Here is a 15,572-nt window from a genome sequence, read left to right as displayed (position 1 = left end):
AATGTTAATTTTTTTTTTAAATTCATTTGAAGTAGTGACTGCAATGCTTTGAATTATTTACGAGATTAATTACAATAGATGTTTTAAAAATCCATCTAATTTTATTTCATTTGTTACAAAGTATCATCTAAAATTACTAAATTCAAAACATTTCTTAACATTCTTAAATTCGTTCATTGAGAAACTTACTTTTAACAAAGAAGTAATAAAATGATATCTTTGGAGTAGCCCCGATCAAAAAAGTACTAGCATTAATTGGATTACTAGTGGTGGTTAAATTCAGAGATCTTTCCGAGGTTTCGGGTAATGAAATAAAGTTTATAACCAAAGTCTGTGCGCACAACAATATAACGAAAATATTTTTTAGGTCGACGTAATTTTAAGTCGAGTTTTATTCTGTGAAATGTACGACCGGTGGGTGTGCGCTAGCACCCATTTGTTGCCTGACTCTTTTTCAAGAAACACTCAATTTCTAGTTCTACTAATTATGTAAAACACGAAATTTTTGTAAGGCCTTCTCTAAACGATGTTTTAGAAGCTTTTTCTCACGTTGCATAAAAAAGGATGAATTTGTAATATTTGTAATAATTCATTTAACTTGAAATTATGAAGTTGGTAGAATCAGAAGTCAAAGTGACTACTCTTTTCTTCAGAGATCTTGCGTTCCTGCGAGTATCCCAGACTGAAATTGGTGACATTGCCAATCGTCAACACTCACGGAGTTTTTTTTCGGTGCACTGCCGGCCTCTGGTCAGTGCTCTCTTGTTACAGGCAACACTCTCTATCACCGGATAGTGAGGTGTGAGAAGCTCTTAGAAAGAAAAAATCTTAAGGGCCAGCAGCATGATTCGATCCCTGAATCCATCGTTGGAATCCAGTGATCGCTATCCACTCAGAGAATTCCTTCCATTATTTAATGTCTACAAATATCATAACAATAACTGCTCGAAAACGAACAACAAATTCACGAGATTATTTTCCGATCATAGTAGTGACATCTAACTTTTATCACATTTCTTTTTTAGGAAAACTGTATCACTGGAAGTTTGGATATCGTAGGGCTCGGTCTTACCATTATTCTTTTAAATCCATAATGATTAACATAGAACTAAAATTAATTACTGAAATTTTTAACTTGCTGATCAAATAACATCGTTTGGACACATACTAACAGTACTTGGAAAAACAGGGGGAAAACATGGAGTATTTAAAGGGAAAACAAGTAACTTTAGTTATGAAGTAAATCTAGATAAGAATGCTTGTGGTCGTTACAGATATTTATTAATAAAATATCGTTTTTTGGAAGATGTTGCTAAGATTATTTAAAGCAAAATCGTAGCCCTTGTCTTAGTTTGGCAGAATCACCCCTTTCAATTCCCCATAAATGAACTTTAACTTGTTTGTTTGCTGACTAATCATAACTTAGAAAAATGACGTGTGAGCAATATAAAGATGTGAAATGAAAAATATTTCTATGATAATAGTATGGTGACCAAGCTTCACAAATACCTTGTTTTGTCTTGGTGGATAGTTATCCCTATACAGAAAGACACAACGCCTCTGTAGTCATTTATAATAGTACAATGTTTAATGACATTCTCTGTTCACTCTAGTCTTGTGTATACGGGTAGTTGCATGTTTGTCTATTTAATTGTAATAAAATTTGTTTTTAAAAAACTTTATAAACACAAAACAAAATTTAATTCACCTTATACCAATTATTCCTATAAAATACAATAAGAAGGGAAGCAAAAGCTTATGAATAAAAATAAATAAAGATTCACTTAAAAGATGAAGATATGAAGGTTTGCAGGGTAGCGCTTGGAGTAATAGATTGTTATAAAGAATTGTCTCATCTAGCGTAGTATGAAGTAGAAAGACAATACAAGAAATGGAGAGGAGAACGCATAAAATTGGACTAATTACGGATTAGAAAAAGTGAAATTCACATACATTTTTATAATATTATGTATTTACCAGATATAACATTACAAGTTTACATTTTTTCTTTACTTATTTTTTATTTTTTCAAATAAATAAACATATTTCACTTTACACAAACATCCAAATGATTCACATGTATATAATTTTACATTACAAATAAATGCAACATATTTTAATATCACAACCTCTAAATAAAAACATTGCACCATTTATAATTTTTTGTTTAAGCAGTATTTTATAACAAGATTTTTAATGTTTCCCTGACACGTTTAATGTGCGATTTATAATCGTGAAAGGGTGCAATCAATGTGCTATTATTACATTGATTAACATTTTGCGTTTTTTTGACAAATGTGTCATCAATTCGCAACGATAAGTAAAATCGTGAATTGAGAGCATCAAAATGTTTTACCCTATTTTATTATTACTTTTCTTAACTTTTTTATTTTAATATATATGTATATATGTATAAGTATTTTACATAATGCACAATCCGCAAAATTTATTACTTTTCACCCGTAAAACTGTGATTGAACCGAATTCTTGCTTTAATCTCTCATACTCACAAACACACACCCCATCTAATATTGTATTAGTTTTTTTAAATACAATGAACGATATAACATACACGCACCTCAAATGTAGAGCTGCAATAACTCTATTACACCGACTAACAAACCTAATTAGCAAAGAAAAACATAATGAATATCATGTAGAATACATTTTATTATTCTTTTATATATATATATATATATATTTATATTGTCGGAGAAATGAACTAGAGCCTACTTACATGTTGTTTCATATTATATTTTTAAATGAAGGGAAGTTAATTGTTTTTATCATTTTTTAGAATTTCTACTGTGTAAGAAAATAAATTTGTGATAAACTGGCGTAAACCTTCAAACAAGCAATCTTCGAAAACATTATTGATTTACTGTAATAATATGAGTTTCTATTTTTCAATTCTTGCTTAACGAAATTATTTATTTATTTTTATATTTTGGTAGTTCTTTCAAAATGGTACTAGACAAATGCTACTGCAATGATTATTTTTAATGAAATGGTAATAATGTATGATATTTTGTAATGTTTCCTGTGAGATTGCTCAAGCTGCACACAGAATTCTTGCACTACTTCTTATATCTACTACACATGTAAGAGCAAAAATCCATAGATTTTCTCTTTTTTTAATTTTATTAACTTAGTTATTGATTTATTTTTAATACATTAAGTTATCCCAACTGACGATATTTAATAGGTGGGTGCAGGATATTCTCCTCCTCCTTCTGAAATATAAAGAAATTAATGAAATATTAAAACTTTGTTTTTAGCACTCGGTCGAAGTGACTAGCTGAGATCCTACTGCCTGAGGAATTTTGAGAGGGCACATAAATTATTCTTTTGTATTCTTTTTAGTAAGTGATGCGAAGCTCAAAACACATTTGAATTTCAAGAACACCAAAGAGTAATATCAAGAAATTCTTTAAAAAAAGTCCAGCAAGAAATTGTTAAACATTAGCCTTTCTAGGGAAGGGAAGGGATTAGTAGGATTCCTACGCGGAGAGCCAGGGTTCGAATCCAGCTACTGGCCCGGCGAAAGAGTATACCTCACTTAAGATGGTAACAATCTAATAAGTAAGAGAATGGGTAAGGTAGAAAGAATGTCGAAAGACAGAAAATTTTAAAGCATTATTTATATCTTCCCTAGAAGATATTAATAAGATTTAAAAAATTATTAAACTGTCCTCAACTTCTCTGTCACATCATTCCTGTTGCAAATTAGAAATGCGTTTCAATTGATACGATCATATGGGTAAAATAAAAAAGATATTGATTACAATAGATGATCAAAAAAGAAATTATGTATCAACATAATAATTGTGAAGTTAATGTTTAAACGATGTATTTCATTTTTTAAAAAGTTTAATAATTGGGAAGCATTGCTATCATGACGACTACTCGATTTTTTTGTTTACAAAAGTAAAAATTGACTCTTCAGAATTCATAATAAAAATTCCTGTTAGATATATGTTAATAGATCCAGCCATCTCCATTTTTTTTATTTTGTCACTTCGACCTCTAATTATATATATATATAAATATATATTTTAATATAATTACCATGTTGATTTGAAAATGGTGGATCTTGATAAGCTTGATCATCTTGTGAATAAGAGGAATAAGCTGCAGCGCCAGATAATTGCGCATCCCCTTCAAAATTCTGGGCAAACATTGCATTATTTCCTTGAACAAATCTTTGGTATGCAAGCCATGCTGATCCAGCCTTTAATAATCACAACAAAAATATAAATATAACACAAAATATTTTTAAATTGTTTCAAAAAATTATTTTATGTATTATATCATAATTTACCCAAGAAAATACGGAAAAGAATGAAAAAACTATAGCAGAAGATACATCTGAAGTGCTGGCATTAGCTTCCATATCTTCATCTAGTTCAGTATTACTCCACTGATTTGCCAAATAGCAGAAACCAAAAAAGTACATAAATGCCCAGAAGCCTGAAAATAGTTTTAGTAAAACATTAAATGAAAACTAAAGTCCTCGAGTATCAAACTGATAAACGACTTATTTTGTTGTTGTACCTACATTCTGCGAAAGATTTAATGAAGCAAGAATTAAAATAAATAACAAAACCCCATTAGTTTTCAACCCCAAAAAATCTCGCATGATTAAAGTCTTTAATTGGAACATTATACGACCAGAGAACTTAGATAGATAACCAAAGGTAATGCGAAAGGTTAGAAGGCATAAGATAAATAGAATAAATAATAATAATTGTGTGAAAGAAGAAGCTATTCAGAAAAGAAATATATTACTCTAACACCTAGAGTATGGTTTGCCAACTAGAACCTTTCCTAAAGAAGAATAAAAGTTTTTGGGCTGTGATAAAATATAATAGAGGATATAGGCTAGATGTTCTAAGTGGTAATCCTAAGATAAGCGTTCAAAGGTTAGACCGTGATTAAAATGAGAATAGTTGAGCTAAAAACAATAACTTGTTAAGATAGGAATTGGTTGGGTAACATAGGACTAGAAGTAATCTTTATCTTCCTGAAGAGCAAATAAAAGGGAAGGGAATGCTACGGTTTCAAAACGCAAAGATTTCTATCCACTTGCGGTATCCTTATACAGATGAAAGCAATAAAGGTACTGTCAGTACGGCATAAAGCTCACATTAATGATCTAAGGTAAGTAAAGTAATGCCTATTTTTTCGGGCGGGCTTTACGTCCAACTGCTAAATTAGGTGTCGTGGACGGAGGCGATTATGTAACATACTTTACTATAAAGTTCTCATATTGAACATTAAATAGAATCCAAGGCCTAGACCGGGAATCGAACCCAATACCATAATACATATTAGCTTTGTAGGCAATTGTAATTGCAATTAAAAGGTAATTGCTTCTATAGAAGGAAAAATAATCACTACCCACTATCCTCTAGGTTGTAACCGACTGATTCGCCTGCCTTTTCATATAACTATTAATTCAATTTGATGACTTGAAATTGAAGAAAGGTTACTGAAGTTACAAACCTAGTTTCGCCAATCTGTTGGGCCCTCATTACCTTGATCTTGATTGGTAGAACTGCGTTATTTATTAAGTTCATGCATCCTGCGGTGTCATTTGGGACAAGCTGCCGACTAAGGGCTTTATTTGGCCATTAATAGGAATTAAGTATTAAATTCTATTTAATTTAATTTCATTGAAAAAATATCAAAAAAATACATTACTTAAATTTACAATTTTAAGTGTAAAAACTGGTGCTCATAAAAAATATAAAATATTTATTATTTGTTAAAGATAAAATAAGTTCTAATATGTAGAACATCTTTTAATGTTGATTCAGCAATAAAAATAAAATAGAAAATACAAAAAAGTAATCATAAAAAGATATGATTGTTGAAAGTTCATATGAAAATTTTTAATTAAGTGTCCTAATTTATGATCTTTCAATGAAGAATGTTGGACTGTTAATGAATTTCCACAGTTAAGCAAAAGGAAGATGATATACGGTTTACCATAATCGAAATGCCAAGCGCCTTAGGGATGGAATGAGAAGCATTCTGAGTAAAGCCTCTAGGAAATTTTTAAAACAATGCTCATTGCATTTCTAAGAGGAGGGTTTATTATCATCACATTCCTGAAACGCTTTAAATATTTGATTATTAAAAAGCATTAATGCAAATATAAAATAAACTATTGTTCAGCGAAAAAAAAGAAGATTAAGAGGTAAACTTAAGGTCATAGATCTCAAAAACACACCTAAAATCACATTTTTCCAAAAATATTTTGAATAGAATGAATGTCTCAAAATAGTACGTAATAAAACTACATTGCTTAGCACTCTTTCTTTAAGCTCATTTTAGAATTTATAGTCTTACAATATTTTAAGTAATGGAACACTAGTCAAGGGAAAACAACTAGCCTTTGGATGGCAAATTTCTAAATACGAGAAACAGATATTGAATCTTTAAACAACCCTGTAGCAACTTGAATTCAATTTCCGAAGAAAGAAGTTTTAAAAAGCTTAATTCTATGTTGAAAAATATTATTTTATTTTCTTGGCAAGCTCAAAAGTATTGAAAGTCGAAGTTATAAAAAATAATACAAACTATGTCAAACGAATCGGGCCATTAAGTAAAAAAGGCCAAAAGGTCTCCATGGCTCAAACATTAAGAAATAATCTATACTTTTAAATACTCTGAAGTTGAAAGGGTGTGGAGTAGACACCGCGGGCAATTATGACAAGGAACCGCAAAGTCAGAGAAAGAATAATACAAATAAAAAGAAAGAATCTGGGTGACCTAGTATATTAAAAGGAAGTGGTCTTATTATGAACGGAAAATTCATTTAAAAGGACAATAAAAATTGTTAAAATTACTTCATTGGAAAACAGAACTGTTGCTAGAGGTGAGGATGAAGACGATCCAGATGATGAAATATGGAAAAGGAGAATGATCACGTCTGTTAGAAAAATTGTTTACATCGGAAGTTGATATCCCTTAAACATATTTAAATTTTAGTGTAATAGAGATTGAGCACCCCTAAGAAAATATTATTTTTTTCGAGATTATTTAACTTGTATCAGTATATTTGAATAGTATAGAATTTATATTTTCAGAAATTACTGAATGTGTTGATGAAAATGGAGAGCTAAAATTTATTCTATTTGGGGACTTTAACAGCAGAATTAATATTGTTCAAGACATTCTCAAGTATCTATTATCTGTTGCACACAATAAAACTAAAGTAAGAAATTTCAGTTAAATAACTACAACTCAACATTATTATTTGTTTAAACATTAAGAAATTTATGTTTAATATCCCACAAAATTGCCTCTTTATTTACTTCCTATTTATTGTAATAAATAAGAAGATGGATAAAGCTTAAGTGAAGAAAGAGTAATTATACCTCTCTGTGCTTTAATTTTTTTTAGATTTTTCTACCTTTTGTAAAAAATGTAGAAAAGAATTTTAGATCTTCAGATTTCGGTTTTTTACTTTGACTATAATTTTTTCAAACAAATTTCAGCAGAATTGATCAATTATTTAATTAATTTAGCAGTCTCATAACTTTTTTGACATTTTCCCCCCACTGGGAGAGAAATAATGGTTTAACAATGAACAATTCTTACCTGAAAAGCCAAGATCAATAAGTACGAAATGTTTTCTAGTCTTCACTGATGACATTTGTCCAAATAGATATTCACCGGCTAGAAAGCCTATCGAGGCAAAGAAAGCCAGAAGTCCTATCGCCTCTCCGTAATGACAAGGACTTGCTTTCTTGTTGTAAAGACATATTTCTCTGTTTTCTGCTTTTGAAAAGTACCATCCCCCCGATGAAACACAACAAAATACTATTAAGCCGAATAACTGAAAAAAAGAACAATTTGAAAGAAACCTACAGAACATACTACATAAATTTAAAAAATAAGTGCCTATTGTACTTAGTCTAAGGACTAACCCGAGGTCAAACCAGTACTGAATACTAGAAAATTTGTATCGTTGGAGATTAATCTTAAATATTAAATATACTGAAGTATCAGTTTTAAGGAAACAACGATGAATGGCTAATTTACCAAATTCTCAGTCAGTACCTTCCTATCAACACTTAACAAGTTATTTCTACAAAACTATTACAATTGATGAAAAGTAGATTTCCTTGCGCTAATTAAGTAATATTGCACTACTGAAAACAAGTTACAATCCAACGAAACCTCTAACCTTGTAAATTTCTGGTAGGGACAATTTTTAGAAGCTATGGAAATTACTAGCTCAGCAGTATTTTTCAGTAAAAGGCAAATAGCAGATTTAATGTTACGTTTTAATTTAATTCAGGGCAACTTTAAATTCCATTTTCCTATAGATACTATCATTAACTTTTGCCCATTGAAATGTAACATAATTAAAACCAGTTAAATTATTCGAAAAATGTGTTAAATTAGTTTTCATCATATTTAGATAGAAATGTACACAACATAGTAATGTAGAGATTATTCGTATAGGTTCAATATAGGTGTTTATGAAAAATCAATATTTGTTATCGTGGTCCTATGTGCGAGGTAAAGAGGGGAATGAAGTTCAAAAAGTTATTACTTAAACAATAGTTATTTTCAATTTACTTACCAAACATACTGCTTTAACAATGACTTGAGGTCGTTTAACAAATAGTATGGGATCAAAGGGAGCTCCAGCTTTTCCAGCTCCATAGGCACCCCCAACGTCCATCTTTAATAAACACACACCCACACACAATACTCAACCATATCCCCTCTCATGTACTGAGTAGGAGGATTTCTACCCCTAAAGCTACCCTTCCATTGTCACAAACCAGATTCGCCCACCACTTTCTAACGACCGCCAAATTCAATTTAGAAAAATTAAGGGTAAAAAAAAAACTCCCATTTACAATTAAAACATTTATTTTCTTATTAATTTATTTTTTAAATGTCATATTGTACAATACCAAGAGAAGTCTAAGATAATGAGAAGTCCAGGAAATCTGAAAACAAAAATTAATAAATTAGAACAAATTGTTTAAAAATAATTATATCAATGTTTAAATACATAAAAAAATTGAAATAAAAATAAAGAAAAAAATTAACCATGGCCGTCCTTTGTTGAAGAGCTTAGCGGTGATTAAAAATAAAAAAAAAATCTGAATATTAAATTAGGAGCTACATTTTTATTAGGGGGAAAAAAATAAAAATAAATAAAACTAAAAACTAAACAGGAAAATATACACTGACCAGCAACTGCAACATTCTTAAGTACCAGCAGGAATAATTTGCAGACATTTTTTTGAAGTTGCACTTTTCGATCAAATTTGTTCCCTTGACTTAGTACAGATCATCTTTATGTCGATAAGACATTAAATGAACATAGAAACGGAAGATTTGTATAAAAATAACTAAAGATGCTACAAAAATTAGGATAGAAATGCCAAATAGAATATTTCTCATTCATTAATTACTTAAGTTTTACCCGGGAGCATTTTTTTTTAAACAAAAATTTATTTGAAATATTAAATTTACAAAAGCTAAATAGCTTGTAATAAACTTAATAAGCTAATATATGACTCTTAGAAACTCGAATCTTAAGGACTAAATGATTGGTTTAAAAAACTTGAATTTAAATTCGAGATAATTTTCAAATTCCACAGCAACACGTCTCCCCCAGCGATCTCTTTTAAGCAGTTATTCCTATCAAGAAATACGATTTTTATTACTTTCTCAATAGTTGAGGGTAGGATCCTTGGTGAGGGATGCTAACAATGCGTTTTACATTGTTATAAACTGTACATATTAAATGGATACTAGAGCAATTATTTTAATTTCTGTCTAAATATATTTTCATTAAAATTTACGAGTTACTTTGCCGAAAGCTGGTACAGAAGTTCAAGGACAACAAAAACCATCTTGAAGAAATAAAATAAAAGTGAGAAATAAAATATTTAAGTTCTTCGGCCTCTTCGTCTGAACATTCGATTAGGCCAAGAAACTGCGTTTTGATTCTTCTGAAGGAATCTTCTATACTTCTAACAAACCACGTAGGTGAAGTCATTCTCCCATTTAATTCTTGGGAATTTTCCAGAACAAAGATAATAAACTTTGTAAGGCCTATTTTAGATTTGTTACAATATTTTAAGCAACGAAGCTGAAGAGAGTAAATGCATTCTACTTTTGAATGTTCTTCAACAACCAGCTATTAAAAGTGGACAAAACTAAAAAACATAAATAACAACAGATTATGAATAAACAAAGCTTCAAAAGTATGAAATGTTTAAACTGATCAATGAAGAGAAAGAGGAGAATCTTCTTCTTACATTCCTTGATGAACTAATTCTTCCCCATCACACAATGTGGACCGAGAAAGACCGAACTAAGTATCACCAAGCCTAAAGAATTCGCCGCTGTTACCTCTATCTCAATAAAAAATAAATGTCTGAGAATTTGTAGCTGAAGGTGCTACAAAAACAAAAACAATTTGCGTATTAAAAATTTTTCGTTTTTAAAAATCGCAACCCGAGCATCAAGAATTATAATTTACTCAGCAAGTATAAAATATATTATACTTTAATTAAAAAAAATTATATATAAATTAACATATAGAAAAGTGGAATAAATTTTAATTTAAAAATTACTCAGAAAATAAATCACTTTTTGGTTTTATTTTATTTATTAGACTTTATTACTTACCAAATTCTGGTACAATAGGACGTTACGTTTTTTCTCGACATTTTTACAGGGAAAATCGCTGATGCAAGGATGTATTTCTTCCGAAAAAATACTAGCGAACCATATTCCCTTTTTTTTTTTACAGACATACCAGAAAATTTAATGCCTAATTTTTCATAAAGAGAGACCAAAGAAGGAACAAGAATTGAGAAAAAAAAAAAAAAATTGTTTCTGGGGTAGGAAAGAATTCCCTCTACCAAATTCTGAGTTGAACTGTTAGTAAATACAGTAGCAGAATTGAAACCATTATAAAAAGTTATCTCACAATATCGTGAAACTTATTTTAAATTTTTTAATGAAATTAATTATTAGGTAAATAGTTCTCATATGACGAATTTGTGCGATATGAGCTGCATATCTCATTTGTTGTACGATCGAACATCTCCAATAAGCGCGCAATTAATGCAAAACATTTAACATTCACAAATGACTGTTTATGGTAGCATAACATACTGTTTTTTTAAAAAAATAATTACGGCCTTGTTCTCTAAAAAAAATAATAATAAAAAATAATTTTGTATCTAGTGCATAGTTCTCATTAAATCAATTACTACAATTAATTTAGTAACCGTTTGACAGAAATAGAATAAGTGGCGAAGGAACCACCCACAGAATACAACGGCGATTAAATTTTAGGTCTTTAGATATTCTTACTTTAATGTTAAAATAAGAAACATTTCTTCTGAGAAAAGGTAAGGGGAACGAAAATCAAGTTAAAAACCATTAATTTTAAAAATTACGTTTTGGGATCTTCTCGTTAGTTGACGATAACGTCTTTTTATAAAATCGAAACATACCACCATCTTCTAAGAGGGTTCATGACAGCTTCTTGATTGCATGAAACTATAGTTGAGACATTTGGACTCAAAAATACTTGAATTACAAATGCTATGAAAATGTATAATGAATTTTGTAATAATGTAGCTATTTCGTCAATGCATATGGAATAACTTACAAATACAATCCGAATCAAACAATTTGGTTCCCTTCTTTACTATTCTTCATTTCCAAAAAGTTGCATCTTTCATATTTAGAAACTATAAATTCACTACAATTAACTAAGATAGTTTATGGTAGAAAGACTAAGCATGAAAATGAAATTAATAGCTGCGCAATCTCTGATCGGAGGTAATTACACTATCGAAGGGTAAGAAAAATGACGAAGCAATCAATTTGCTTCAAGGTAAAGATAAGACTCTATATCACGTATTTTTGGAAACACCAAGCTTTTAATCTTTCACTGACCGAATTTTCAATCACCAGTTTCTATAAAGATTAGCTTGCCAAAAAAAGCCGATTGCCAAATGTCAGCCGAAGCGTCAGAGGGTCTCTGGACTGAATGGTAGCTTGAAGCTGACATTCAGAATAATTCAATGAAACATCCTCCAGGCTTCCCCCATTTTTATCCGCATGTTGACCGAACTATGATATAAATTAGAAAAAAAATGCGAATAGGATTTGACGTATATTATTTGGACAAAAATTAATTAGTAATAAAATAATAGCACTATTAAAAAAGAAAATAAGCGAATCAATGAAATAAATTAATGTAATTATTTTGTAATTTAGGACCACGAGTGATTGTGTGACTATTACGAACTATTTCAGTTAAAAAAATTACTTTACAAAACTAGAAAATAAATTGCTTTGGCTAGTCTTTGGTCCTTAGTATAGGCTAATTACACGTCTCTTTAATAAATATTTAATTATGGAGATATATTGTCCAATAAATGTCATAAACGACAGTTTTATGCGTGAAGAAGTGGGCCTAGGTAATCTTATTCTGTGAATGATATGATTTAAAGAACATATCAGACGATTCTATTTAAATTTATAATTATTTAAAAAAGAATGTATATCTTTTTTTAAAAAAACGATGGTTAATTCACATAATTTCTATTCACGGATGCGATTAAAAGTAGAGAAAAGTAAAAAAAATATAGAAAGTATTAATCATTTAAAATAAATTGATGACTTTTTTTTTTAATAAAAAATAAAAATAAAAAAAACTATAGTAATTGTTCCGCGGCAAGGAAGTAAAGCTTTAGTGTCTGCAATCTGCTTCAGCAAACAGGAAACAGCGAACAGCGCTAGCCGAGACTGCTCACATGCGCACAGTAAACGGCAACAACTCTGCTCTTTATGCCCTCTCACAACACCTCCTGCGCCCCAAAATATATATGTTAGTTCAACCAACCCACATGAAAAGAAACACTCATTAATTTCAATAATTAACATTAATATCGTAAAGAAATAATAATTATTACTAAAAAAAATTCTACATCACAATATTAAAAAAAAAAGTATGAAAAAAATTACGAGAGAGTATACCCGTTGCAAATTGACAATGACTAAGTGATTGCGGTCTTTTATTAAGACTTACTTTTCCAACATTCAACAAAATACAATTAGCGAAATGAAATCATTTTCAAAAGGATTTAAGAGTAACTACTTAAAAAAATAAAATAAAAAGGCTCTAAATACACTTAGGAATTGTCAGATTTTTAGCCTAGTATACTTTCTAATAACATTTTACAAAAAGTATTACAAAATTAAATCTACTCTGTAATAAATAAAACACAATGGCATCTCATGCCGAATATAAAACAGGATACAGTAAACAAATTTACGATTAAGAAAATGACAATATGGAATAATAAATAATAAAAATTATCTTAAACACTCAAAACGTCTTGAAAGGAGGCTAAAACAAAAAATTAAAAATATCCAAGATTTAATGAGATATTCCTACCTTAATAAAATGTTCATTCCAAATGTATCATTCTTGAAAGTTCATCAATAAAAAATAAATTATCTGCAAAAGAAAGAGCAACATTAATTTTTTAATATAAATGGAACATTCCGTCACTTTTATAATTCTTAGTTTTAATGAGTAAATTTGTTGCATTTGTCGCGACATTTCTAAAAACGGTAAATAATATCTTTATCAAGATAGTTCCAGTTTTAAAAGAAAGTATATATACTCAAATTCGTTTCTTTGTTCAGATGAGAAGAGATGCTGCTAGATATTTTATTAAAAATACATTTGAAAAGTCGATCATATTAAATCTAGAACCATCAAAAAATTTGAAATACCAAATACAGTTCTTTAATTGGGAGCTAAGGAAACTACTAAGGGCGAACTTTACATTAGCATAAACTTACCGCGATCTTGAGCGAGATCTGGAATGCGAATGGGACCGTCCTCTAGAACTCTTACTGTCAGACCTTGATCTCGAACGAGATCTAGTGTATGACCTCCTTCGGGAACGTGAGCGAGATCTTGACCTGCTACGGGTTCGTCTACAAGTTTGGTGTAATTAAAAAAAAAACAAAACATTCGAAAAATTGTTGATCATACTTTAGAGCAATAAATTATTTTTATATATTTTGTTTAGGTACTTACCTTCTACGAGCAGATCGTCCACCGCGTCTGTAAGGGGATGAAGGACGACCATATCTGGCCATTTGAACTCTTAACTCCCTTCCATCCAACATACGACCATCCATAGCATCTAGTGCATCTTCAGCATCGCGTTTGTCATAAAATCTGTAAAAAATAATCAAGTTTATATCAAAAACTTTAAATAGGTCACTAGATCATTCTTGAACATTCATTTTATTATTACCAATTAAACAAGAGAAAAATATTTTCACACTGTCGGGAGTATTTTAACGGCCTTTTTTTTTCTGTTCACTGAGTTCTTAAAACGAGCGTTTCCTTATTTAAAATTCCCTAATAATAGGATAACATCTCTAACATTAGATTGGATCAAAATTCTTTCAGTCAATATGTGGACTAATAAGAGGATAATGAACTTACCAAAGTAAGAGAGAATTATTACCAATAACCTTAAAACGTTTTACAAAACTACCCCAATATAGCAACCACCACCTAAGTTTCCTAGAGAAACAGAATTGGAACAGGCATAAATTTAAAGTACATTTTTCTTAGAACTTTTATTGTAACGAAGCAGAATAATTAAAACATCAATAAATAAAAAGTCACATCTAATGTTCGTAACAGGAATGGCTTAATTTTTAATATATAAATAGTTACAGAATAATTACTGCAGTGAAATAAAGAAGACCACATGTTAAGCAAATAAACCAGTAAACCAAATACTTACCTTACAAAAGCAAATCCTCTACTTTCACGAGTAAACCTATCACGAGGTATATAAATATCTCCAACCTCACCACATCTTTCAAAAACTCGTCTCAAATCATCTGGCGTTGTGCGATAAGTTAGATTATCAACTTTCAAAGAAACCATTCCATCAATTCGTGGTGGTGGACGACCGTAACTCATTTTGAGAACGGTAAAAAACAAATGTAAAGAAACAAATGGGAATTCTACTACACCAACGCCAAGCAGGAGTTACCAATGGCGGCTGATGGCGGATCACAAACACAACAAAGTTGAGAAACCGGATACATAAGCACGTAATTACTACGTAAATCAAGATGGCACTAGACCTAAGTATTTAAATATCTTTTCTTTTACCTTACAAAAGCGAAGCCTCTGCTCTCCTTTGTAAATCTATCCTTAGGAATATACACATCACCAACATGTCCATATTTACCAAAAACATGTTTAAGATCATCACAAGTTGTCCTATAGGTTATGTTACCGACTTTAAGGGAGACCATACTATCTACTCTAGGAGGAATTTTGCCGTAACTCATTCTAAACAAACACAAAATTTGTTTAAAAATTACGTACTACCAACTAGAGTAAGTAGTTTCTTAAGTAACTATGCTTTAAGGAGCAAATAACACGCGAACTTAGTAACACTAACACCATAACGAAAACAAAACAAAATTTGACTAAAGTGGTTAAGCCAAAACCCAATGCCATT

General features: G+C 30.2%; 2 protein-coding genes across 5 annotated transcripts; both read right to left on the bottom strand.

The window, feature by feature from the left end:
* Positions 1-1,950: 1,950 nt before the first annotated feature.
* On the bottom strand, positions 1,951-8,760 carry Syngr (synaptogyrin). Its single transcript, XM_074141858.1, has 5 exons — positions 8,600-8,760; positions 7,609-7,846; positions 4,322-4,470; positions 4,069-4,231; positions 1,951-3,233 (listed from the first exon to the last, which is right to left on the bottom strand). Exons 1-5 carry the CDS (start codon positions 8,699-8,701, stop codon positions 3,199-3,201), a joined length of 687 nt encoding a protein of 228 aa, XP_073997959.1. The 5' UTR covers positions 8,702-8,760; the 3' UTR covers positions 1,951-3,198.
* Positions 8,761-8,877: 117 nt separating this feature from the next.
* SC35 (SR family splicing factor SC35) lies at positions 8,878-15,399 on the bottom strand. Of its 4 annotated transcripts, none has more exons than XM_074141864.1 (5): positions 15,218-15,399; positions 14,117-14,260; positions 13,876-14,013; positions 13,463-13,525; positions 8,878-12,872 (listed from the first exon to the last, which is right to left on the bottom strand). In XM_074141864.1, exons 1-4 carry the CDS (start codon positions 15,397-15,399, stop codon positions 13,522-13,524), a joined length of 468 nt encoding a protein of 155 aa, XP_073997965.1. In that variant the 3' UTR covers positions 8,878-12,872; positions 13,463-13,521. The 4 variants fall into 4 exon arrangements, with proteins under 4 accessions (XP_073997965.1, XP_073997966.1, XP_073997963.1 ...); XM_074141865.1 differs by having other exon boundaries at positions 8,878-8,975; XM_074141862.1 differs by lacking the exon at positions 15,218-15,399 and adding an exon at positions 14,841-15,130.
* Positions 15,400-15,572: the final 173 nt, after the last annotated feature.

The sequence above is a fragment of the Rhodnius prolixus genome, unplaced genomic scaffold, assembly GCF_049639745.1.
Source record: "Rhodnius prolixus isolate KJV_2025 unplaced genomic scaffold, Rpr scaffold_6, whole genome shotgun sequence".
Lineage (NCBI taxonomy): Eukaryota > Metazoa > Arthropoda > Insecta > Hemiptera > Reduviidae > Rhodnius > Rhodnius prolixus.
This window is presented reverse-complemented; position numbering and strand designations above follow the sequence as displayed.